This window comes from Heptranchias perlo, chromosome 21 (genome assembly GCF_035084215.1).
Source record: "Heptranchias perlo isolate sHepPer1 chromosome 21, sHepPer1.hap1, whole genome shotgun sequence".
NCBI lineage: Eukaryota > Metazoa > Chordata > Chondrichthyes > Hexanchiformes > Hexanchidae > Heptranchias > Heptranchias perlo.
This window is the reverse complement of record NC_090345.1, coordinates 37,058,407-37,085,861: the sequence shown is the minus strand read 5'-3', so window position 1 is coordinate 37,085,861 and position 27,455 is coordinate 37,058,407. Positions and strand designations below refer to the sequence as shown.

The following is a 27,455-nucleotide window of genomic DNA, read 5'->3' as shown; positions in this document are numbered from 1 at the left end:
GGCCATATCTTGGGCTAATCTCCAGATAACTAGTCTGCAGAATCTCTGTAAAGCTCCACATGGAGCAATTCTAACATCTTTATTGCGCCCCACTGTTTTCATCTGTCAGCTAAAGAGGATTCTTCTTGGTAGGTCTGTTTTTAAGTGCAGTTACTTATTCCATCCAATTTACCAGGTCCACCCCTCTCAATGTTAGTGGTAGGTGAATTGAACTGAAGAAGAAGGTAGCTTGTGTGGAGGCTTGATTCACCTTTTTTCCCAGACTAGAAAAAGAACAGAAATGTTAATGACTTAATATCTAATATACATACATGCCGACCTACAAAATTCTGAAATGCTGACAGCTCCAAAAAAACTGATAACTCAAAAAACATACAATGAGTGCCATATCTAATTACTTAATATATTTTTCTTATCTTTACGATTACAGCGCAACCAGGTTCTTTCACCACTACACTGTGTCTGCTGCATCTTGTTGCTCCTGTCTTCACTCTCATTCCTGCCCAGATGCCTCCACTTTGTCAGTCCTGTCAGTCCCACCTCAACCCTTACACTGTGTCAGCTGCACCCAAATGCCTCCACTTCTACACTGTGCCAGCCCCACAGATGCCTCGCTTACACACTGTACCAGTCCCATCCAAACACGTCCACTCTTACAATGTTCGTTTCACTCAGATGCCTCACTTACACACTGTACCAGTCCCACCCAGATGCCCCCTACCCTATACCAGTCACATCCCAATGTCCTGATCCCCATCAGAGTAGCCAACAGACTCCACACAAAATCAGGAAACTCATTTTGCAATTTGTTGATGGCCCTTCACTCTGTAATGTTCAGCTTGCAGCTATTGTCGAACAGCCAGAATATTTATCTGTTACTGTTTAAAAACATTACCCAGTGTTAAGCACAATAAAATTACTAAAGGGGGGCAATACCATGATTTCTGCTGTAATAGTATCCAACTCTTTACTGCTCCTGCCTTAAACCAGCTGCTGGCCAGAATGAAAGGCGCGTGAATCCCCAGCGTGGCCACGCGCGGCCCGAGGGACTTTGCGAGGTGCATCATGGGGCCACTTTGGCGGGAAGTTTAAATCCCGCGCCGATGTTTTGTTAGCGAATCGCTGACCGCAAACAGCGGGCTCAAGGCACTTCAGGCTGAGAATTGGACTGTACGTAACAGCGATCTCCAAGCCGCTACCCACCATCTTCCTGTCGCTTTGTCCGAATGGTACTCGGGGCATTCTGGCTCGACTGGGCCCAAAGTGTTGCTGGGGAGATTTTAAAAAAGCAGATTGCTGACGCACCGGTAACACCTCAGAAAGGCGGGAGCACGCTGATGTTACTGCACAACGGTTGACAGAAATGAATATGGACCATTATCCATCGTCCTATTTCCTTTCATTGGTCTAACACAGGAGATTTGTGCTTATTTCCAATAGTCTCACAAACCTATTGTATTTCTACACCTTTCATAGCCACCTCATATGATTCGGGATGTTGTGGTATGACAAATAACCGTGGGTGGGTGTCATTGCTGGGGTTGAGATTAACCTGAACTAACAAAAACCAGTTAGTTAGGGTTGATACTATAGGTGCATTCTACACAATGCAATGCTGAAACCAAACCATACAATAGCACACCTTAAATATACCTTCTCCATCTGCAAGAAGCTATTTAAGCATCATAGGAGATGGCTGCAATAGGCTCATCCATTGCCTGTGTAGTTTTTTATTATTATAGTAGCTGTTCATGGGTAATCTGGACTCTGGAGGGCAGTTGTGATGGTTAGCTGCTAAGGTTGAGCTATGTTTGACCTGGCCTATTCTTTTAAAGCCAGGTAAAATGAACCTGAAGTTATTACAGGCTAATTGCTGTTGCTGAGGAAAATGTCTCCAGATTGGCAGCTGCAGGTCATCCTCTTGGGTAGAGGCCAGATTATACATGTCTGAAGAAACCATCAAGATGTGACTAGCTTTCTTTCTCTCTTTTTAAGATTGTTCAGTTGTGATTTATTGTTTTATGAATATGAGTTTGAGTTGATCATGTGCAAGTGTGAGGCAAACTTTGCATGTAGTATACTCTGAAGTGTGACATGCTGTGTGCTAGATGCAAGACTTTTGTATAGATAAATGGATAGATTAAAATGCACCCATTTGTTTTCTGTTCATCTATTGATTTTGAAACCTAACTGGTATGAACCTATTATACATCTTAGCTGTTCCGCCACTCATTATGCAAGGGGCATTGCCAAGAATTTAAAGTTATATGGAGTACTATAAACTGCAGGAGTCTTTACTTGGGATTTGCAGTTTTATTGTTACAGCCAAGGTGAGAATTTTACATTTAATCATTTTAAAATGTCACTTATAATTCATACCTTCTGGGTGGTTTACCTGAGGTGAATGCTTGATTTTTAAAAAAAATTAATTAAATTTGGGTACTGCTAAATGTGTTTTGTAAGAGTTGACAGATGCAAATGTTTTTCAAATCTGTAGGATTGGTAGGTTTAGTTTAAAAAGATTTAATTAATTGATTTCAGAGTCCACCTACTTTGCAGCGTGTGTACCTTTCATGCATGTACTGCATGCTTTTAAAGCTAGTGTCCCAGTAATTTACTTGTTCAATCAACATCATCATCACATTGAGGGCTTGTAAGGGCTGAGCTGGTGGGACAATAGAATTACACTGCGAAAATTACAAATGGCAAAACTTGCTGGATCTTCTTGGGTTGGCCTCATTATGTACTCGCAGAAAGCCTCTGGATGGAATTGGACCAGTAGCTAGGAGCTAATTGTCTGCACGTGGCAGGAAATACTGTGTAGATAGATGCAGGTCTTAAAGGGCTGCATCTGAACATTGCAGTACAACATGAAAAAGAATTTATATTTGTTCCAAAATGGCTTAATTTACCCAAAGAACCCTCCATTTCTCAATGCAGCTGTGAAGCTGCTGCTACACAAAGTAGGCGAAAGGAGGGATGCCCTTTTTGGCACAGAAGAGACCCAGGAGAACTGTCTGGACTAGACGTGGTAATTTATCAACTATGCATTGGTTGTGGGGAACAATGTTCACCTACAGTATATGTCGTGAAATTGTGGGCCTGCGATTTTCCAATATGCGCAGCTAGTAGGTGAGGTTCACCACCACCAGTGAGTACTTAGAAAATTACCCACAGAGTCAGTGTGATATAAAAACAGAAAATGCTGGAAAAGCTCAGCAAGTGCGGCAGCAAAGAAACAGTTAACGTTTCAGGTCGAAGATCTGTCGTCAGAACTGGAAGATGTTAAAGAGTTAAAGTTTTTAAGCAAGTACAGAGCCAGGGAAAGGGGGGGGAGGGAGGGGAGAGGAGGAAAGAACAAAAGGGAAGGTCTGTGATAGGGCAGAGGACAAGAGTGATTAAAAGACAAAAGGGATGATGGTGCAAGGCAAGGAGGCTGATAATGGGATAACAATTGTAAACAATTTTACAACACCAAGTTATAGTCCAACGATTTTATTTTTAATCCCACAAGCTTTCGGGGGCTTTCCCCTTCCTCAGGCGGTTCCACACCGCCTGAGGAAGGGGAAAGCCCCCGAAAGCTTGTGGGATTAAAAATAAAATCGTTGGACTATAACTTGGTGTTGTAAAATTGTTTACAATTGTTAACCCCAGTCCATCACCGGCATCTCCAGATAATGGGATAGGCTAAGAGACAAAAGATCTGGAATAGCTGTAAATGGCAACAGCAGAACCATTACCAGCACTTGCTGTCCGAAAAAAGGGAGCAGTGGTTATGGTCTGAAGTTATTGAAATAAGTGTTTTTTTTTATTTGTTCATGGGATGTGGGCGTCGCTGGCGAGGCCAATCATCCATGCTCTACTACACTCCTCATTGAACCAGGGTTGATCCCCTGGCTTGTTGGTAATGGTAGAGTGAGGAATATGCCGGGCCATGATGTTACAGATTGTGCTGGAATACAATTCTGCTGTTGAGTCTGGAGGATTGTAAAGTGCCTAAATGAAAGATGAGGTGCTGTTCCTCGAGCTTTCATTGAGTTTCATTGGAACAGTTTAAGAGGCCGGGGACAGAGAGGTCAGAGTGGGAGTGGGACAGGGAATTAAAATGGCAAGTGACCGGCAGTTCAGGGTCACAATTGTTGACGGAACGGAGGTGTTCAGCAAAGCAATCATCCAGTCTGCATTTGGTCTCCCCACTGTAGAGGAGACTGCATTGTGTGCAGCGGATACAGTATACTAAATTGAAAGAAGTACAAATAAACTGCTGTTTCACCTGGAAGGAATGTTTGGGGCCCTGGACGGTGGGAAGGGAGGAGGTGAAGGGGCAGGTGTTGGATCTCCTGTGCTCGCATGGGAAGGTCTCATGGGGAGGAGAGTGGGTGTTAGAGGTGATGAAAGAGTGGACCAGGGTGTTGCGGAGGGAGCGGTCCCTTCGGAGTGCTGAAAGGGGAGGGGAGGGGTAGATGTGTTTGGTAGTGGGATCGCGCTGGAGGTGGCAGAAATGGCGAAGGATGATAAGTTGAATGTGGATGCTGGTGGGATATGTGAGAGTGACTGCCCTTGACATCAAGGCAGCATTTGACCGAGTGTGGCACCAAGGAGCCCTGGTAAAATTGAAGTCAATGGGAATCAGGGGGAAAACTCTCCAGTGGCTGGAGTCATACCTAGCACACAGGAAGATGGTAGTGGTTGTTGGAGGCCAATCATCTCAGCCCCAGGGCATTGCTGCAGGAGTTCCTCAGGGCATTGTCCTTGGCCCAACCATCTTCAGCTGCTTCGTCAATGACCTTCCCTCCATCATAAGGTCAGAAATGGGGATGTTCGCCGATGATTGCACAGTGTTCAGTTCCATTCGCAACCCCTCAAATAATGAAGCAGTCCGAGCCCGCACGCAGCAAGACCTGGACAACATCCAGGCTTGGGCTCATAAGTGGCAAGTAACATTCGCGCCAGACAAGTGCCAGGCAATGACCATCTCCAACAAGAGAGAGTCTAACCACCTCCCCTTGACATTCAACGGAATTACCATCGCCGAATCCCCCACCATCAACATCCTGGAGGTCACCATTGACCAGAAACTTAACTGGACCAGCCATATAAATACTGTGGCTATAAGAGCAGGTCAGAGGCTGGGTATTCTGCGACGAGTGACTCACCTCCTGACTCCCCAAAGCCTTTCCACCATCTACAAGGCACAAGTCAGGAGTGTGATGGAATACTCTCCACCTGCTTGGATGAGTGCAGCTCCAACAACACTCAAGAAGCTCGACACCATCCAGGACAAAGCAGCCTGCTTGATTGGCACCCCATGCACCCTAAACATTTACTCCCTTCACCACCGGCGCACAGTGGCTGCAGTGTGTACCATCCACAGGATGCACTGCAGCAACTCGCCAAGGCTTCTTCGACAGCCCTCCCAAACCCGCGGCCTCTACCACCTAGAAGGACAAGAGCAGCAGGTACATGGGAACAACACCACCTGCATGTTCCCCTCCAAGTCACACACCATCCTGACTTGGAAATATATCGCAGTTCCTTCATCGTCGCTGGGACAAAATCCTGGAACTCCCTTCCTAACAGCTCTGTGGGAGAACCTTCACTACACAGACTGCAGCGGTTCAAGAAGGTGGCTCACCACCACCTTCTCAAGGGCAATTAGGGATGGGCAATAAATGCCGGCTCGCCAGCGACGCCCACATCCTATGAACGAATAAAAAAAATATGAGCTATGACATATGTTGAATATGTGATATTCAACAGTCAGAGGACCTGAGAGAAGATGAGGAAGAAGTTGGGCAACAAAAGAAAATCTGCTTATATACGGTACCCAGTAGTTTGCTATGCAAAGTACTTGGAAAAAGCATACGTGCCAGTTTCCACTCAACCTCTTACACCATGTCTGGGGTTTTGTGCAAAACATTCAAACAGTCTTACAGCTCTTCCTTAGCTTCACGTGCGTGTCCATACTGCAGTAGGACACACTTTCTAACGGCAAATTAAAACTGAAACTATTGTCACATTAGCATCTGTAAAGGTGAGTCCACAAAGCAAGCGTCCAAAAGAATCTAGCTGCATGATGTGTTCAGTTACTCACAGACAGGGAATCCCCGAAGTTGGGATGCAGGATTGGCATTTGGGTGCCCCTGTGTTCTTAAACTTCCAACTTCTTAATAGTACTTCACTGCTTGCAGGACAAGCCAACACATAACAGGTGGGACTAAACCTGCATGGGAAGAGGGGTCTTACTTTAAGCCCTTAATCCCCTTTGAAGAGGCCACTTTCCAATCCTGGTGTTAGAGAACATAAAAGGCAGTGGGGAATAGTGAAGCCAAAGGCCTTCCCCAGGCCAAGAGCTGTTATTCTTTCTTCACTCACTCATTCGCTCACTCATTCTGCAGCACACAAGCATGCCACACAGTATATCACCTAGAATGCACTGTTTGCAGCTAGCATTCTAATATATTGCTCTCTTCTGTTTCTGTAGGTGACTCCCAAGAGCCAGCCAAAACTACCACACAAATGAAATAGATTAGCACTTCACAGCATTCTATGTTGTTCATATCCATTGCAAAAACTAGCACAGGTTCATTAACCCTGTGGGATTTAGATAATCAGTTTGAAGTTAACATTCTGGGTAATACACAGAACACAAATGAGCAAGAGCATCTGGTGGTTGCAGTGGAGGAGCAAGAATGTCCTGGCCGGAAGACCAGCTTGCAGTCTTCCTTAGCTATAAGGCCTGGGATTCAGATTGACAGTCCCTGTTCTTGAAAGAAGACTGCTATCTAAGCACCAATGTTTTATGTACTCTAATGGGCCAAACACTCTGCAAGGTGGGAGGATTCCATAACTTCCAGATGAGCAGTTGGGTGTGAATGTTTAATTGAATTGAAGTCCACCAGGAGCATGTGGAAACCCCAGGACCATCTGCAGCAGAGCCTCAAGGACAGGTTCTTTACATACCAGGGATATCTTTTGTGGATCCTTACACTGCTGGCCTGGAGGTCTTGGGCTCCAGTCCCTTCTCTAGCTTCAACATGGTGGGACTTGGATGTAGAGAGTCGTTCCGTGGGGATTCACTGCCCTCATTGTTAACCAGAGGTCTGCTCTCTCACAGATCACTTTGCATGCTGGGGTATGGCTGAAGCAGGCATGAATGAGGCTGCTATCTCAAGGATATGCCACACCCTTTAAGAAATCACTTGCTGAAAGGCTACAATGTGCGAGCCCTTCATCCCCCATTTCCATGAATAAATCAGGGAATCTATGCTAGTACTTGTTGTCATAGAGTTTCATTTTTAAATTAACCTTTTGCACATTTTGGGTGAGAGCACTTTAGACAGGCATAAAATGCCATCAAGAAAACTGTGTGCTGTGCTAATTGAATGGGGATCCAACAACAGGGATTCCCCACAAATTCCCAGCCCCCCTTTGAATGCTCTGCGATAGTGGGACTGATCTCTGGCTGGAAAATATATGCTATAATGTATAAGTTTAGCATTAGTAACTAGGACTCAGAGGCGAGTCTGCTACCACTGAGCCAAGGAGTCAGGCTTGTGTAGTTTCCCAATATGCACTCCCCCCCTCCTCCCCCCCCCCCCCCCCCCATTCATTAGAAGCACTGAAGCGGAAAATTTCCCCTTATCTTTTTTCACGTCAGTGTCCGGTTTCTCAGCAGCAGCTATGATGCTTGCATCCGGGACAGTCCAATGTCACATAACCTTTCATGGGGACAGAAAGCTGGATGGATGGATACTGCATGATTCTGGCAGTGCACAGCAATCATGACTGATGATCCATTGGTAGTCCACATACAAGGACATAGTAGTGTCACCGTGATCGCCACCCAAGGGCTAGGGTGCTTATTGATCAGGCATTTGTGTCATCAAACAACAGTTCCAATGCCTTGACCCTCAGGCACCTTTAGCATGCCCTGGAAAAGGTGTCCAAGGTAATGTGCTGCATGCTTCATGAGATAGCCATCAGTAGAGGCATCAGCATGCAGCTACTGATGAGCTCTAATGATTGGAAGATGAGCAGGACAAGGGCGCAGAAAGAGATGCAATCCCTGAGGCTGTGGAGCTGATTCCAGGAAAGCAACAGGGGCAGCAGTCAACTGATGCATTCTTCAAATAATGAAGCAGTCCGAGCCCGCATGCAGCAAGACCTGGACAACATCCAGGCTTGGGCTCATAAGTGGCAAGTAACATTCGCACCAGATAAGTGCCAGGCAATGACCATCTCCATCAAGAGAGAGTCTAACCAGCTCCCCTTGATGTTCAACGGCATTACCATCACCGAATCCCACACCATCAACATCCTGGGGGTCACCATTGACCAGAAACTGAACTGGACCAGCCATATAAATACTGTGGCTACAAGAGCAGGTCAGAGGCTGGGTATTCTGCGGCGAGTGACTCACCTCCTGACTCCCCAAAGCCTTTCCGCCATCTACAAGGCACAAGTCAGGAATGTGATGGAATACTCTCCACTTGCTTGGATGAGTGCAGCTCCAACAACACTTAAGAAGCTCGACACCATCCAGGACAAAGCAGCCAGCTTGATTGGCACCCTATCCACCACCCTTATCATTCACTCCCATCACCACCGGCGCACAGTGGCTGCAGTGTATACCATCCACAGGGTGCACTGCAGCAACTCGCCAAGGCTTCTTCGACAGCACCTCCCAAACCTGCGACCTCTACCACCTAGAAGGACAAGAGCAGCAGGTACATGGGAACAACACCACCTGCACGTTCCTCTCCAAGTCACACACCATCCCGACTTGGAAATATATTGCAGTTTCTTCATCGTCGCTGGGTCAAAATCCTGGAACTCCCTTCCTAACAGCTCTGTGGGAGAACCTTCACCACACAGACTGCAGCGGTTCAAGAAGGTGGCTCACCACCACCTTCTCAAGGGCAATTAGGGATGGGCAATAAATGCTGGCATCGCCAGCGAAGCCCACATCCCATGAACGAATATAAAAAAAAAGTCAAACTGAAACAAAGGGGTAATTGCAACGTACTGTGAGTGATGATGGCCATCCTTGTACTCCACAGTATTTAATCTATCCTGAAGCTTATGTGTAAGGTGTAGACTTTCTCATGCCAGTTGGTGAGATGTGCCAGTTGGTGAGCTGTAGTAGATGGTTGGTTGGTTCTTCCCAACATCACTAATTTGATGATGGCACAATGGTCATTTTAGGATATGTTCCTCTCACCAATACCCTTCTTCTTTTATAGGCACACGTGGCACTAAGTATGTATCTCAGGAACACAGCATGATAGAATATGTAGTGCTTGAAAAGGAATTGCATGTGCCCATGAGCGTTAAGGGGTAAAGCCAAGAGCTAATCAGCTCGGCACTGTTGCGTGATGTTACCAGGTGATTCTTTTCCCTCCTAAGAGCTATGTACTCCTTCTCATTGTGATGCCTCTCTGCCTACCTCTCCACGTTCCCTGGCCCAAGGATTTGGGGAAGCAGCCGCTCTTGTTCCACCTGAAGACTGAAGGATGGAGATGTCATGACACTTCCATATGCCTCAAAACTGAAGGACTCGCAGGAGCTGAAGTGCTTGTCTGCGTTGTGCTTGACTTGCCTTCAATGGTAACAAAGGATTGTAATTCTTACACTGCAGCTGCACTTGGTCAGAACACAGGAGTTCAGCTGACAGAAATACCAATCAGAACTAACTGCACTGGCACTGCCATCTATATGTGAGGCTACTTGTTCGGGAAGTGCTGTAGTGTGCATCTACTGAGATATATGCACCTGAACAAACGCCTGCATCCCTCCGTCAGGGTTCTTGCCACTCTTTTGTTCATAGAGTTTAAGCTATTCAAGATGGCTTCTTGCATTCTGTGTCCCACTGTATCCAAAGCATCTGTGAGAGCAAATGTTTACCTAGCACATATTGCAGCTAAACACTCTAGACATTCTGAAAGCTGCAGCTGCAGCCACATGCGCTGGTGGTTGCTGAGTGACAAAAATCTATATGACTGAACCTTTGATATGTGCAGCTAACCTGATGTGAGTAAGGCACTCCTGCATATCCCTGAAGAGTTCAGACATATTTTGCTCCATGTAACTCATGCTCTTTGTGCTTCTTGAATATAGTCCAGCATCTTTTGTTCCAATGGATTGGCACTCCTAGGTTCTCTTCCCTAGGCCTCAAAGAATTGGTGCTAGACAAGATGATTCTTGTTAAAGGGTCATTTGTTGTCGCCCTGGGTCCAGCTCGCACAATGTGTGGTGCTGCTGTCCTTGACCTCTTCCTCTTCATCATGGGGGCTCATGCTACTGCTGGTATTGCTGTTTACTCAGTACTGGTGTTGATGCGGAGAACTCACCCTCCTCCCTCTCAGCTTCATCGTGATATTGTGCCTCTTCACCTGTGAAGAAAACATAAGAAAAAAAGGGGGTTATGGGATGGTAGGTGCCATATTCATGCTGGCATCACATGCTTTTGCTACACTCGTGCTGACTGTGCACACTTCAATGTTGAGAACAGGTAATGTACTTTTGACAGGCACTATAATAGCACATAAACATATCTCTGTGTATTTTAGGTAGCTCTATTTCAGAGCCTCGTATACCACAAATTATTTCCTTGCCAGTAAAAGTCAGGATGTAATCCCTAGGGCTGTTGGTTTTCTTGGCTTTACGTCCTCTTCTCATGCCTGCCTGCACATGGGATTTGTAAGCCAGCTTGACCCGATGACAAAATTAAAGGTGTGCTACATATAATACTTGTACACACGTATTGCACATGTCATATATGGTTCCCCATTATATAAAGTGTATCCCAAAGTATGGTGTGGGCCCAATATAATATTTCTGATGCTAACAAAGCCCTTCCAAATATTGCTTCATAGCTACGGTAACAAATTTGCAATTTGAAATGGAGTGCCCATGGAAACAAATATTGTGGGGAGAAAATCCTTTACAGGAAGTTGTATACTGTAGCCGTGCAGATTGTTAGTTTACTTCAAAGTTCACATTACCATATGTATTGCTCTAAGAATTATCTTCCTAACACAGCTAAAGAGCACATGGAGTCTATATACATCGAAGGTAGAATCAGCCCTATATTACAAATGTGTTTCTTAGCTTGCTAAATATAATCAAAAATGTTATATGATTTGTCCTTTGTGATGTAAGCTGCAGTAATTTTTGCCTCATAGCAATCACTATGACTTTGATTTGACTGTAGCTGCAAGCACAATGGAGTATACTGATTGCCTAAATAAGGACTTACTCACCATATGCCTGAGGAAGGAGGAAATCTCCGAAAGCTTGTGAATTTAAAATAAAATTGCTGGACTATAACTTGGTGTTGTAAAATTGTTTACAATCACCATATACAGTAGAATACTGGGAAAACCTAAATCACTCACATCACTCATTGGAGACTCACCAGTGGGAAAAGACACCCTAGTGCAGCTCTCTGCCAGCGGCAGCTTTAGCAAGAACTACAAATCACCATAGGAAGTAAAGGAAGGGGGAAACATATCTTTATAATCATGTAAATAGCTAGAAAAATGCTTTGCTGAGGAAGAAGGGAAGAATAAACTAATGAATAAAGTACTTGCATTTTAAGCAAATACTGTAAATCCATTGTAGGAAGTAGGGTAAAATATATATTGTATAATACAAATGTTCTGTTAAATCCATGTGATACTCCATATCTGTTTACCCCACTGTACTAGTAGTTTGTTACTGCCATTTGTTAGTAGATGGCAAACTTGTTTATTATCTGTCACTATATGCCAAGCTTCACATGATACGGCACTAGACATTGTCTTGGCCAGCTGGTACTGGCAATAAGAGCCAGACAAAAATGCTGGCAAAATGTGGCCGAGCCCTACCTGGCAGCTTAGCCAGTGATCATTGTAATTTCATCTGTGTAGTGAATATGAAATTACTTTTGGAATAACCTCATTGACAAACATCTTTCAGGGCTCCCTCTGACAGCTGTTTGGAAATAACCTAAATAAGATGAGGTTTAAAAATTGAATTTATTATGTTTATAGTTGACCAAGGAGCCAGTTAAGGTTTTCACATATCTTAAAGCATTCACCTTTCTGATTCAACAGTATTTCCAATTTTATTAAAAAAAGGTGAAAAAATGAGTTCTGAGTTTTGTAATGTGTAACTTGTTTTCAAATAATATTTTGCAATGTTTGAGTCACAATACCTTCAAGTCATGCATTAGACATTTTAACAGGTGTAGCTCTATATTCAACTATAAAAGGCATATTTATTTAAACCCAATCTATTAACTTATTTCTTCCTTAGAAGTTTTGCTGTGTAACCTTTAAATGCCTCTGAAGAGGGTTACCTTATAACTTTTTGTGAGGTATAAAAGCATCTTCCTCACATAGAATTTTTTCTAAATCAAAAATATTTTTCTAACAATTTAATTTTATTATTTACCTGGATTGTTCAGTGTCTGACTAGAAAATTCCACAAGGAAGGGACTTTCATAGTTCACTCGTGGTTTTATCACTTGTGAGTTATATGATCCTTCCCATTTGTGGCATTAAAAAAGACAACATATTTATTTACTCAGCAAGTACTAAAAGAAAAAGAATAGAAAATAATTGCAAATTGTAAACTGGTTTATTCTTCCAGCAGAATGTTGTCAATAATTCAGTGACCGACTAACAAACCTGTCCATAGCTCATTTTCTGCTGTTGGGAGGAAGGGGAGTATGTGTGTGGGAGGGATTGTGTCATCCTGAAACTGACTGGTTGAACTCATTCCAATTTGGCAAAATTGAGTTCGTTTTTTTCTGCCTCAATCATCTGTGAATGTTGACAATGGTTTGATAAATCATGTGGCAAGTTCATTTCTGAAATGGATTTGAGGGTTCCTCTTCAATACCTTTGATTGTCATCAAGGCTTGATAGAATTTTACTAAACAATATTTAATGTGATGAGATTCATGCTTCTTGGGGAAAATATAAATCAATAATCGTTTGATAAGATGGTCCTAATGCAATGATATTTTATTTATTTTTTCTTCTGATATTGCATTCTCTTACTGGGTCACAGAATAAGCTAGTGGGCGCTAATAATAAGATGGCACCATCGATAGACAGCAGAAGAGACATACAAACGTACAAAAATGTTGGACGGGAAAAGGTCAGCTGGACTATCTAACCTGTCCCGTACAGTTATGATGCCATTAAGCATTGGGTCAAAAGACACCCTACCCCTCAGGTACCATGTAGTTTCCTGGGAGTGGCTAAAAAACAGATCAAAAACCCAGCCAATTAGGAGGGAAAAAATCTGGAAAATTCCTCTCCGGTCTCTATAGGCGATCAAAACTAGTCCAGGAGACCAAATTGACCATTGGTACCTATCTCTTGTATGATGCAATCTCCACCCCAGCCTGGAACAGTTCTGCTCTTTCATGAAGGTGTACCGTGAATCAGCACTCACCGCACAAGCCAGCAACCTGCTCCATTGATCTACCATTCTCTGGGAAAAGAAATACCGCCTAACTTCTAATATTTTGTCCCTTGAGTAATGTGTATGTATGACCCCGGGTCCTCGCCAACTTATTAAATTGAAGTAATTTGTCGGTGTGCACACAATCGAGTCTCTTCACTATTTTATAGACCTCAATCAAATCGCCCCTGGGTCAACGCTTCTCTAAAGTATATAGACCCAGCTCCTTAAGGCTATCTGAGTAGCTATGGTGTTTTTAAACAGGGAATCATTCTTGTGGCCCTCCTCTGAACCATTTCCAAAGCCTCAAGATCACCCACCATGCGAGAGGACCAGAACTGGAAACAGAATTTTAAATGAGTCCTAACTAAGGTCTTTTACGAGGACAAAATAATGTGTTTTGTTTTATAATGGATAGTCCTGTGAATACAGCCCAGTACATGCAGCTCAACATCCAGATATACCAGCATTTGAAGTGAGCTACTTACTGATTGTCTTTTGGATGGGCATGGACTACATTTTGCTCTGAAGCACATGAACACAGATTTAGTACAAAAGGAAAATGAAAGAAAGCAGATTTTCATCCACATTGAGGCCATGGAAAGTACAGTCTATAGGTGGTATAGCCTCCTCCCCCTTTCCTCCCCACCCTAAAAATTGTTATGCCTCTTGGGTGAAGTTTGCCCTGTCCAAAAATGCAGAAAGGAGCAGAAAGTTAGTAAAAGTTGCAATGCAATTGTTGCTCAGCTCAGTGTAGTCCAGCAAAACTAGAATTGTGTGTCCTGGCACTGGCCAGATACATGCACACCTAGGAGAGGGAAATCAGGGCTATTGTGTACTGTTTTTAATTGAATTACTGTGCATAAAAATTTACTGTTAACTTTGGGATTGACAGGTTGTGTGCTATAGCACTGTTTCTTGAGCCAACTGTGATCCTTTCTGAATCTGTATTTTCAAGGTTGGACAACACGTTAGAAGAAATTATATTTAAGCTGGTGCCTGGTCTTAAAGAAAGTAAGTGAACAGACTCATGGAATTCTTTATTGCTCAGCCTAATGTTTGATAAACTCAGCCCAATTAAAAACTGTTAAATATCTTATCAGTCAAAGGTTCTATACTTTATGCAACCTGGCAAATATAAATACTTTTGAAAATTTCATTTTGCACACTTGTTAGTCTGTTTACCATGTTATTAGTAATTGTAATCTCAACCAATGGCCAATTTTAAGTACGCTGGGGAGGCAATGGTAGGGTTGGGTTTTATTTTTGTTCCTCTATGAACAGCCCATTAATCGGTGCTGGTTAAAGCTGTATTTTCCAAAGGTTTTTAGAAATGAATGTATATTTGTTGCTTTCACTTGCCCTCGACATACATGCTCATGCTTCCAGCTGAGCAGGAAACTGCTGTCAGCCGCTGCCAATATTGTATTGCAGTGACTGCTGAGAAATGCATGGAATTGGGATTCTCTCTCTCTATTTTGTTGACCTTTTACAATGTTTCCGCAGAGAAGCTCTGAGGCGATGGCTCAGTCCTCTCTTGAAGGCACAGATGAGATTGGGAGTTCAATGTCTGAGGAATAGCTAGTGCAAACCCACGCCTCACCACTCTGTGGCATAACCCTCTGGGGTGGGCAGTGCAGTGACCCACGACACCCACTCCAACAATTCATTTTGTCAATAATAATTAACACTATAAATAGTTCCTATGAAGATTGTGATTTAAATCCATTGTTGTTGAAATATTAAAGCAAAATTTGCTGTGTTGAATCGAAACATGATTGTGTTTTGTTACTGTGCTGTGCTTAGTCTGGCTTGTGAATAATGACACTGCTTTCTACTTCAGGAATCAAGGCCAACATCCATTTAAAAATAAAATTATAGGAGTAAAGGTCACATTCTTGATTTCTTCTGTGGATGAAAATCATTGGTGCAAATGGCCAAAAAATTTTGGGAGCTTTTGGGACCATTTTAATAGCAATAGTTACTAAGGGGCATATTTTCCTCTTTTTGTTAATTTTTAAAAGAAGTAGATGCGAGTAAACTGGTGAGCAAGAGAAGTGGAAAGCAGTCACAGACCTCTGTTACGTTTTTACTACTAGTCTGAGTCTTGCTCCCATGTTAAAATGTGCTTCCAAAAGTTAGCTGACAAAAAAAATTGCGTGTTAATGAATGTTAAGTGCTTACTAAACGGCAATCAAGAGAAAATTGTGCAATTATACAATACAAAACTTGAATTCATTACGCATAGTCACCTAGGAGTTGGTGCAGAAAGGAAGAGCAAGATTTCATATTTTCAGCAGAGCAAAGGTGGCAGATTTTGGGGGTGGGGTGGTTGTGGGCAGAAGGATTTCTCTTCTTAACCTAGCTCCTGCTGGGAGCCTCAACCTGGTACAACTCCCACTGAGTCTGAATTACATTTGAGGTGCGTCTACTCCACACACACAATGTGCCACTTTTGTGTCTACTGCATTTAAATAGTTGAACAACTAAGCATAGTCTCTGCAAATATTACAGTTTCTAGTTTGAATATGTTTAGGAGATGAAGTTATAAGTGCCTTTTTAAAAATATGAATCAAATAAATAAATACAGTACCTATACACAAGTGTGTTATTGTCATTGTGCAAATTCACATTCATATGCTAAGGATGAAAATCTTTGCAGGAACAATTGATATCTGGGCAGCTGAAGATGAAATAGCTCCATTCTGAACTATAAATATTCAATAGTTTTGAAGAAAGAACAGGTTTGCATATTTTCTAGGAACTGTGCTGCCAACATGCAAAAATTGAAACTAGAAGTTATATTTACATAGATTATCCAACCTCACAAGTGCAGTAGAATACAAAAGTGCCAACTGGACATGTGAAGTAAACAGATAATTACTTCCTCGATATGCTTCAGAATGAACAGGAGGCCGGTTGGCTAAGGCTGGAGCTGCCAGTGAAGGTTGGAGTGCCAGCAGCTGCCCAGTTAATGAGGAAGAGGTAGATATTTTTCAGCTGATCCCAGCCCAAAAAGCTCATGATGATAACTCAATAGAACAGGACCTCTGTGTCTTGGTGTGTAAAAAAGGCTTTGCATAATCTTTATTGGGGCATTTCAACTAAGCTTTGCACATTCCAAAGCTGGATGAGCAAAATATTTGCTACCATACCCTTTCTGTAACAATTTCAATTGAAGTGAAGTGGGAAAGCTGCATTATAACAGGTGGATCCTGATTGCCTGGTTTTCTTTCATTTTCTTGGATTGTATAGAAATTTCGGAAGCAAGCTGTCATGCACCCACTATCTTATTTGGGGTTGTTTATTCCACAAAGTAAAGGGCCTGTGGAAAGAAGAAAATATGCCTTTGAGTTCTTTTTATAATGTTGAACACTTAGTGATTTTTGCCAAAACACAAATTATGGTGGAATCAGACTTTTCCATCTGGAGTTAAATCCTCAGTATATGGTGAAATGAAATCTTACCCAGTGGCTTTTGTAACCTTTTTATTTGTAAATTGAAAAGTACATTGAAAATCTTAGAGAATACTTATGTTCTTTTGGCCAGTGGAAAAACGGCAAGAAGAAGAATTCTGGAAAAAAAATAAACCACAAGAGAATGGAGAAGGTAAACTAAAACAGATCCTTAGCTTCATCTTTAGTTGAAGGAATTGACCTCAAGATCTTATGGTATTGGAGTAAAGTGCTCTTCTGTTGCCTTGAATTATTGTCAGAAGCCATTGGTACAGGTGGTGAAGAAAGCTTAAGTCTGGTGTGATTTCTACAGTGTATTTGGGAAGCTTAAAACGTGCAGGTTTCCTCACCCCCTTGACCCTTCATTTCCTTAAAGTTATTCATCTTTTTAGGCCCCCATGCCTTTCAATGTTCTTTGGCTGAGGACAGCAAAATCCCTCCAGCATCTTTCTGCTGCTGAATACCAGGAGGCACAAGCAGTTAACTTGGGCTGATTTCTCCCGCTAATTTCCTTTCTTCCCTGTGAGGAATCCTCTTGTATGCAGTCAGCACTTCCCTCCTTTAAGAGAACAATGATCAAGGTCTTGAATGTGTACAACCACTGCAGGATTATTTTAGAAATAATCCAACTGCATTCCAAAATCAAAGATCACAGCAGATTTCTTTCAGTAATATTTTTGACACTTCAACTCAGCCAGGTTGCTTAACAATAGAAATTTCTTTGCTTACATTCAGGAATCCCTGGTGAGATGCCAGATCTTATCGGTAGTATTAGAGGGAAGCATTAATTAGAGCCTGATTCCTTTTGCCACATGAAGGGAAAATTGCAGTTGAATCATCTTCATTCAGTTTTGTGCATCTATTAGTGGTCAATGGAAAAGATATGGGAGCAGATTATCTACCTGTCTATTCAATTGAGGAATAGTAGACTCGTGGTGCAGTGGTGGGGGGGGGGGGGGAGGGGGAGGGGGAGGGAGTGGTAGGACTTAAAAAGAAGAGGAAGGAAGAAAGGATAGTGGGGGAACAGTATTTTAAAACAATATACATTGTCTTATTTATTGGGGTGAATTGTGTGTTAATCAAGCTTGGTTGTCAACATTGAGAAGTGGAAGATATTTATACTGTGGCCATCCAATGTCCTGACCGAATGTTGCCAGGTCAAATATAGTACGGCCCAGATGCAGAGTGAAGCTTCTTATATTCAACCTCAGCAATGTGCCTTAACTCCAATCCCAAAAGAGTATCCCTACTGCCCATATGTGAATGTTTCTATTTCCCACATAATCTGTGTGGTATGATTAAGTGAGATTGCCAAATTAATTTTTGTTGCTAAAGATAATTTTTATATGTGATCATCCAACAAAAGTCCTGTGCTTTCAGTTTGAAGAATGCTAGGGAAGGGCTATACAAAGATGAAAATTTACACAAAATAATTGATTGTGTTGGAACATTGAAAGAGATCAAGAGACCCTGATCAATTGTACAGGAAATTTGAATGTGTAGGAGTATCAGTAGACAGCAATGAGTCATTTCACACACATTCTTAACACAGTAAGAAATACTATAATCTGCCCTTTCTTTAACTTTCACAGTGCTAAGAGAGTAATGACCGAAGAGTAGAGAGCAGGAATAGGCAATTCATCCAGCAATTATTGCAATCTTCTTCCAATCTTGCTGCTTTCAGTTATTTAACCTCGATCACCGTGGTTTCTCAGCTTAAGTTCGTAGGCTTCCAGTCTAATTTAAATCTTTGCCATTATGGAAGTTTGACATAGCAATCTACCAAAAATTGTAACATGATTATAGGAGATAAGGAAGAACATTTTAGGAAATAAAATATTACGCCTCAGAAAATAATTTTTGACTGAGAATTGGTGCAGCGGCATATAAAGTGTACATCTTTCGAAATAATTGTCTGTGTTTCTGAAAAGATGATCAAGGCCCCAAAGCCAAGAAAGCTAAAATAGAAGAGGAAGAGGACCAAGAAGATCAGGATTATCACAGAAGTGATCCACAGATAGCCATTTGTCTAGACTGCCTCCGCAACAATGGGCAATCGGGAGATAATACTGTAAAGGTACCAACAAAGCTTTGCCTTCATTTAAGAGTTTACTCTTTAAGAGATACTTAGTGAATGGTAAGACAATGTATTGCTTGTACTAGAGTGTTAATTTAATCCCTTTGAGGGTTACGGTAGTATTTCTGTAGCGGTGGTAACAGGGACAAAAGGTGCTGAGAAATAGGGGCTTGCCAGAGGATACTGGCTGTGGCTGAAGTTTTCCTCCATTCCTAACAAAACAACAGTGTTTTCATCTCCCAATATCTCTAAGCCTTTTTCTGAAACATCACAGGTGAGCCCACGGATTTAAATGACTGTTGCACTTAGGAAGTGCTAGTCAGAATTAGTGATTCTGCGTCTCATTGAACGGTCAGCTGTGCAGACTTTAAGAGTGCACGTTTCACCACGCCTTAAATCAGCAAATTCTTGGGTTAAAGAGCATGATTTTTAATACTCAAGAAACTTGAATAATGCTCAATTAACTCTTGATTTGCATGACAAAAATGATTTCTAGACTTTACTGTAAAACTTCTGTTATGATACGACAGAATTCCACCCACTGATACCACAGATGGGGCAGTGGGTTATGGATAAATTTCCTCCTTCACATTGTCAATGACTAGAATCTCAAGAAGTCATAGGTGAGGTTGTACACTAATGTCTGTTTTCAGGCTATTGTGACCCAGCAGTGCCAAAGTATAAAGCAGGGCAACAAGAAATAACCAGAAGACACTGTTACCTGACAGATAATTTCATTTTATTACATTTGGCACTATGAGGCCCTTTAACAGAACATAATTCCACTTTAACACTAGTCAAAACAAATTGTCCCTTTCATGAAAAGCCATAATCAGCTTGAATTGTTTGCTGCAACTGTATGGTTATTGAAACACTGAGAAGTATTTGAACTTCAGTGTATGTGACAAGCACAGAAACTGCACTGCAGTGTACGTTGTGCTGGTCCCATGCTGCTAACAGTATATTTTTATCTTATGTCAACAGGGCTTAATGAAGAAATTTATCCGCTGCTCAACGAGAGTCACAGTGGGAACCATAAAGAAATTTCTGAGTTTAAAATTAAAACTTCCTAGCACTTGTGAGGTGAGACTGCAAGATATAATCAGCTAAATGCTAACTTTGTGTACTTTTGCTCTGTATTAATGAGTATGTACTGGGGAGAAGGAAAGTCAGGTGAGTAGAAGTGCAGCCTGTATATCTCAGATGTCAATTCAATTGATACTGATGCCTGATGCTCTGAGTCTGGCTAGAAAATGTTATTCAGCTCCTTAAAAGACAGTTTAGTTTTATGGTCATTTTGTGGCTCACCTGTAAGGCTGAAGATCACAACCATTTTCCCGTGCGATCAAACCAATGTGCATGAATAGATCGTGACACTGGCACTATACATTGACTGTGTTGTGTCAAATAAAGCAAAACATGCCTGAATATGAATTTGTTTTTTACCAGCATCTTCTGAAAATACTATTAAGCCTAATAAGATTGAAGTAACTTTTGAATTATCGTTTGGCTTAGTGGTGTTTTCTGATTCAACAAAGAAGATTGGAAGTGAATCCGATGTCTGGCTCAATCAGCGTATCTGTCAGTCTCTGTCAGTACTGCTCTGTTATTCAATGGCATTATTCAAATAAATGCACGGTTTTGTGCATAGTTATGCTTAAAGATGGCCTACATTCACTTATCTTGGTAGCTAAGATTTACTACTTTTTTTTAAAAGGAAAGATTTTTAAAATTCTTCTGTCTTTTACATATCCCACTCTATTCACTCTCAACAAATTATTTGACTTTCAATTTATTAGGAGTATGACAGTAAAGTTTGAACCATCTTAAAGGATCACACTGTTCATCGAAAAGTGTTTAGAAAATCTTTTTTTTTAATTGAAGAGAGAGAAGTGTTTAGCAAACCTTTTTTTAAAATTGAGATGAGAGTATTGAGTAGAATGGGCTCTCTGGAGTTTAGAAGAATTGAGAGTTGATCTCATTGAAACATACAAGATTCTGAGGGGGTTTGACAGGGTAGATGCTGAGAGATGTTTCCCTTGGCTGGAGAGTCGAGAACTAGGGGGCATAGTCACAGGATAAGGGGTCGGCCATTTAAGACTGAGATGAGGAGGAATTTCTTCATTCAGGGTTGTGAATCTTTGGAACTCTCTACCCCAGAGGGCTGTGGATGCTGAGTCATTGAATATGTTCAAGGCTGAGATAGATATATTTTTGGACTCTAGAGGAATCAAGGGACATGGGGATCGGGCGTGAAAGTGGAGTTGAGGTTGAAGATAAGCCATGATCTTATTGAATGGCAGAGTAGGCTTGAGGGGCCATATGGCCTATTCCTGCCCCTGTTTCTTATGTTCTTATGAGAGAAGTCCTATGCATCATTTCAACTCTCTACTGACTGAATGTGCAGCAGGATCTGGCCTGTGGGGTGTTTTTCTGAGTCTGAAGTGCTAGCCCCCATTGATGCCTATGAAGCCATTCTGGAGTGTGCACACAATTCTTCCTCATAACATTTATCACTGGAGCAGCTAAGAAAGGAAGGAGATTCAAGATGGCAACTGTCTGTGAAAATGCGCAAAGATTATATTTTTTGACTCATTACCTGTACATTTATTTTTTTTTACCAATCAGGATTAGGGTAGTAGAAGTGCTTTGAAAAGAAAGTATTCCCCCTAGTTTTCAACCCCCTGCAAAAATTAGTAATAGCAGCACATGATTTGAAGCTGTAATTATAAAGATTCTTATGGTACAATAGAGGTAAAACTGAATAAACAGTTTGGGCTGGATTTCTATCAGCTGTATCACCCAATTTCATCGAGTATAGCATGGTGCAGCATAGAAAATGGGGTGGGGATTCCTACCACCAAATCCCCATCCCTAAATCTGCCCTTAGTTATTTCCCGCTTCCTCTCCCTCCACCTAACAGGGATCTTGACCGCCCGCCCACCCCTTGTCTGCTCTGCCACATTTAAATGATAGATTGAGGCTAGGGCAAACAGCCAACATACCCTGCTTTCTGCCACTTTAAGAGCAGAACGTGGGTGGTCACACTGACTGATGCAGTGGAGGGAAGAGGAAAAAATCAACTGAAGGAGTGAAATGATCTGGTTATAGCCACATCTCTTTCTATTTTGCCCTTCTAAAGTCATGCAGAGACCGTGTGACACAATTTTATTTAGATCTTCAGGGGGATTGTGTCCCTTTTGACTGTTACTGCTCCCCCTTTGGGTGTAGCAGTAAGTATTGGGCTCGACAGTGCCTCTGCAGAGCAGCGGGACCATCGGGGGCTTGCCCTGCATATCTAATTGACCCCGACCCAGGAAAATAGGTTGGAGTCACAATGGGGGTCAGGCGGTGGTGGAATTGCCGTCCAGACTCAATTCCAACCCAGGGGAATATCCATCCCTTTGTCTCAGCTGGGAAAGATATTTGAAGCAGAGGAAGATACAAGGCTATGAGGAGAGAGTGGGACAGTGGGATTCGTTTTCAATTGCTTTCGCAAAAGAGCCAGCACAAACGCGATGAATTCAATAGCCTCCTTCGGTGTTGTAGACTTCTATAATTCTATGGATGATAAGTTCAGGCATTCTTTTACTCCTGCCTGTATATTCCAGAGTTAAATCATTGTGCCTGCATATTCCAGAGTTAAACCACTATGCCTGTATATTCTAGCGTTACGCCATTGTGCCTGTATATTCCTGAGTTATTGGTATCAATTTTGTGAATTAACTTTTCTAACTCACCATGGCTAAGATACATATCTTCCACTGCCCTGTGCCATTTAGAACAGAGACATTTATATTATAGTTTGGCTGTCACTACCTTGTTCCCCTCCAGTCGTCTTGACTCTGTATCCTATCTAAATATTTCAAAAATGTTGCATATGGTGTGTACTTCCTGCCCACAAACCCTATGTCCTGTGGCATGATTTTGAGTCACACTTTAACATTAAAAATTCATATGTATGCATTTATAATGGGGTGACCTTATCTAAACGTGTAAACATTTTTGCTGTCACAGTTTGTTGATGAACCACTCAAAATGCTTTTTCAAAAAAAAATTTTCACCATTTTTTCTCAGCAACTGAAATTTCTAGGTCCAAAATAAGGTTTCAAATAAAAAAAAATTACATAATTTGCAATAACATGATTAAAATTAGCTAGTGAACTGTCTTTTGTGCCTTTTAACACCTTCTTAAAAGTTTTCACTGGAAGATTTCTGCCTCTCCCAAAAGCTTGGACTCAGACTTGATATTTTTGCCCAGAGCAGAAGGCAGATCCTGCAGTCTGAGTATGTGCAGTGGTCTGTGGAAAGTTGGCTCCAAAAGAACATTTATAAAAATGACATTTAAAAAAAAATTATACTAAGTTCATAAAATTACAAATGCAAAGTGAAGTTTAGCTTGTCAAAAACCTGAGCTACTTTATTCCTTTTGGCAGTCTATAAACACTCAACTTTTTTTTCATGAGGCAGTTTCTCTGGTATTCCTTTCTGTAAGGCTAGTTAATTACACAGTAGGCTTTTTTCCTTGATTGTGTACTTGTGCTCCAGGGAAATATGTTCTAATTGGAAAGATTTGCTATATTATACATTATTTAGTGGCAAACTTCTGACTCATTACCTTGAAATAGGAAATATTTGCCAACAAAGTACTTTGGTTCATAACTTCCCATCTAGAATTTATGGGTATACAAGAACAACAGTCAAAGAGAAAAGTTTCCTCAGCATTATCTAGCCCTGTTCAGAAAAGACATGACACATCTGGAAGAAGTACTAAATTACTCAGAGGATACAAAAAGTGAAAGGGCCGTTTAGAGCACCCGAAAAGAGAGAAACATGAACTGAGCACACAAACAAATAACAAATGTAACGTTTTGTATGTAAGCTTTATTTTATATACGGTCAAGTTTATGTCTACATTAATGAAACCACACTATTAGCTATCAATGTAATTCTTAATAAAGTTCTTTAAATTTCTGGGGAATTTTTTTTATGATTGTCAAGGTAGCGAATGTTATTATGGGGAATTAAATATTGGCCGGGAATTTCTTCAGAGCCAGTCCCGTTTCTCCGCTGTAACTTCACCGGAGATTCGGCAGAAACCCCATTTACCAGATGTTACAGCGGTGGAGTGGGAGCAGCTCTGAGGAAACGTCAGGTGAACAACTAGTTTGATGCAGAATAAAGGAACATAGGAACAGGAGTAGGCCATTCAGCCCCTCGTGCCTGCTCCGCCATTTGATAAGATCATGGCTGATCTGTGATCTAACTCCATATACCTGCCTTTGGCCCATATCCCTTAATACCTTTGGTTGCCAAAAAGCTATCCATCTCAGATTTAAATTTAGCAATTGAGCTAGTATCAATTGCCGTTTGCGGAAGAGAGTTCCAAACTTCTACAACCCTTTGTGTGTAGCAATGTTTTCTAATCTCGCTCCTGAAAGGTCCGGCTCTAATTTTTAGACTCTGCCCCCTACTCCTAGAGTCCCCAACCAGCGGAAATAGTTTCTCTCTATCCACCCTATCTGTTCCCCTTAATATCTTATAAACTTCGATCAGATCACCCCTTAACCTTCTAAACTCTAGAGAATACAACCCCAATTTGTGTAATCTCTCCTCGTAACTTAACCCTTGAAGCCTGGGTATCATTCTAGTAAACCTACGCTGCACTCCCTCCAAGGCCAATATGTCCTTCCGAAGGTGCGGTGCCCAGAACTGCTCACAGTACTCCAGATGCGGTCTAACCAGGGTTTTGTACAGCTGCAGCATAACTTCTACCCCCTTGTACTCTAGTCCTCTAGATATAAAGGCCAACATTCCATTAGCCTTCTTGATTATTTTCTGCACCTGTTCATGACACTTCAATGATCTATGTACCTGAACCCCTTCTTCTGTTGTGCACCTAGCAATGTAGCCTTACCTTAACTGCAACCTCAATCTCAACAGGACACCTCCAAGTGCCAGTGATGCTAAGGCCATTTGTGCACTTAACCAATGAGCTATTAGGGAGACATAGGAATAAATAGTTTTTAGACCATGTGTTTTTGGTATACTTCGATACCAGCAGTATTGAACAATGCAACGTTTATGCATGTATATGTTTCACACACTAATCAGTAAACAGTTACTTTATAAATATATTAAAAATCTGTCAACTTTTGCCATTAAAAATTCCTGTTTCCACGTTTGTGGTGAAAACTACCTATGTGGACTTGTCACACTGTGGTTACACCCTCCTGCCAGCAGGTGTGCTGAAGTGCCACTGCTGGCAGGAGGATGTGGTTGCATCATGACGGGTTTGCACAGGTAGTTTCCATTGTAAACATAGAGAAAGGAATTTATAGTGGAAATGTATAAATAAGGACATTATATATGACTATGAAATGGGGATTGTATGTCATCTGCAGGCTTGGTCCAATTATCTCTCACCCTCTAATCCTGCTTCACCTGAAGACCACAGCTGGTTTTGACACACCGTGTACAATGCCACAGGAGATTAACTAGTCGTTTATATAAACTTGGTACTCACATCAATAAGTCACATGACAATCAAATGTTACATTCATACTAGAAAACCTCATTCTGTTGTGGCTGTTTGTTGGTAGACAATTTTAAATTTATAGCAATCTACATTTACAAGCTTCTATTAAATAAACATTATCCATTCTGATAAAGTGAGATGAGTAGGGGTGGGAGAAAGCATGTGTGGAGCATAAATGCCGGCATGGACCAGTTGGTCTGAATGGCCTGATTCTGTGCTGTAGACTCCATGCAATGCTATAAATAGAGAAACTAAATAAATAGCAGAAACAAGAATTTTTTAAAAACTAGAATGAGATTGAGTGGATATCTCCCTTGCCATCAATTTTTTTATTGGAATTGAAAAGAAAGGAATTATTTGTTGTTGTCAGGATTGAACAAGGGAGAAAAATTGGCTCATGCAGCTTTCTGTTAACTTGAATTTGATCTTGTTAGGATTGTTTTACATGTAGCTGTGTGAGTATGTGTCTGTGTGTGTATGTATATGTTTGTATATATACAAGTAGCATATTGGGGGTGACGTTCTCTTTTTAACAAGAAATGCCTGTATTTCTCTGCAAGTAACAGCCCACAAATGAAACTTGCATTCTCAAAAATCACAAATTTTATTATCTTGTGTTTCGTTTAAGAAGAAATACAAACTTTATCCCCTTTCTGTTGGAAGAGGAATCTTACCCTCATTATGTGTGTAATATAAATACCTTAGTGTTGATCAGAGACAATGACTCTTTGTTTTTTTCCAAAGCTTGATGTTCTATGCAATGGGGAAATTATGGGGAAGGATCATACCATGGAATTCATATATATGACTAGATGGAGACTCAGAGCTGAAAATGTAAGTATGTATAAATCATTTTCTGATATTTAAATTTTGAATCAATTCTTATATTTCAAAGTTAGTTTTTCATCTGCAGGGAGCAGTAGAGGTTGCATCCCACACTGGTTCAGCAATGTGTATTAATGACAAAGGTTGAATGTGGCTTGAGGTCATGGCCATTTGCAAGCAAATGTATCACGAACCACTGTCCCCAGTTCCTTTTTGCAGCATTTTAAACCTTTCTGAATAAATAATATTGACATCCAAGTACGAACAATTCTGCATAGGAAAGTATGGATTCATGTCATCAAATTTTCTATTGGTAGCTGCGTGTTTTTAATAAAATAGGACACGCACACTTTTGTGATATTTTTAACAGTAAAATGACACCACTGTGTTATAACTGGCATTGTTATTACTAGTTATAGGTATTACAGCTATGAATCATGCACAATCAGATTGAAATGTTGAAAACCCAAATCTTGCCTCTAAAATGTATTTGTGGTTTTGATTGAAATCTCTCACCAACTCAGCAGCTTGGGGAAGGAGGGACAATGAGACAGGGAGGCCTACTACTGGATCTCCAACCCTAAAGACAGTGCTAGAAATCTTCCTTGCCACCCCCAAGTAAGGATCTTGGTCAGTGGACCCTTGATTACCCACCACATGTAAATGAACAGGGGTCGGGCTGGGAGAACTAGCTGATTGCCCTGCCGTCCCACTGCTGACACCAGGTTACACTTGTTCAGTGGTGGCAGTATTTGCTGAGGCAGCGGTAGGAAGATTATTGATGGTCATAATGGAAGAAACAGGCTTGGTAGTGGCCATTCTCTCTCTTTTCTGCCTCATGGACTCAGTCAAAGGCATCTTAGTCCTATTCCGAGCCTTCTCACTAATTTCACAAAACATCTTTGGAATGCTTCTGCTCTCCTCTGCCCCCTAACTGTGGCTCCTTTTCCTTCTGGTGCTGCAGTGCCACCAAGTTTTACCGCCTTGTAGCAGCGAGCTCCCTCTTTGAGTTGGAGATCCCACCAGGAGCAACAATATTTAGGCCCGACCCAAGAAAATGGGTCCGATTCACGGTGGAGTCAAGGTGCCGAGCGGAGGTCCC

General features: G+C 41.6%; 1 protein-coding gene across 5 annotated transcripts in view; it reads left to right on the top strand.

Moving 5' to 3' along the window:
- Window positions 1-27,455, top strand: part of pcgf5b (polycomb group ring finger 5b) — a 128,549-nt gene that overhangs the window by 69,058 nt on the left and 32,036 nt on the right. For 3 of the 5 annotated variants that reach the window (XM_068002480.1, XM_068002483.1, XM_068002482.1), the window contains exons 4-8: window positions 14,417-14,472; window positions 17,008-17,067; window positions 18,845-18,990; window positions 19,975-20,073; window positions 26,273-26,362. In XM_068002480.1, the coding sequence (XP_067858581.1) occupies window positions 14,417-14,472; window positions 17,008-17,067; window positions 18,845-18,990; window positions 19,975-20,073; window positions 26,273-26,362 (451 nt within the window). Of the gene's footprint in view, window positions 1-14,416; window positions 14,473-17,007; window positions 17,068-18,844; window positions 18,991-19,974; window positions 20,074-26,272; window positions 26,367-27,455 lie in introns of all 5 variants that reach the window. The other 2 variants (XM_068002484.1, XM_068002485.1) reach the window with 2 other exon arrangements.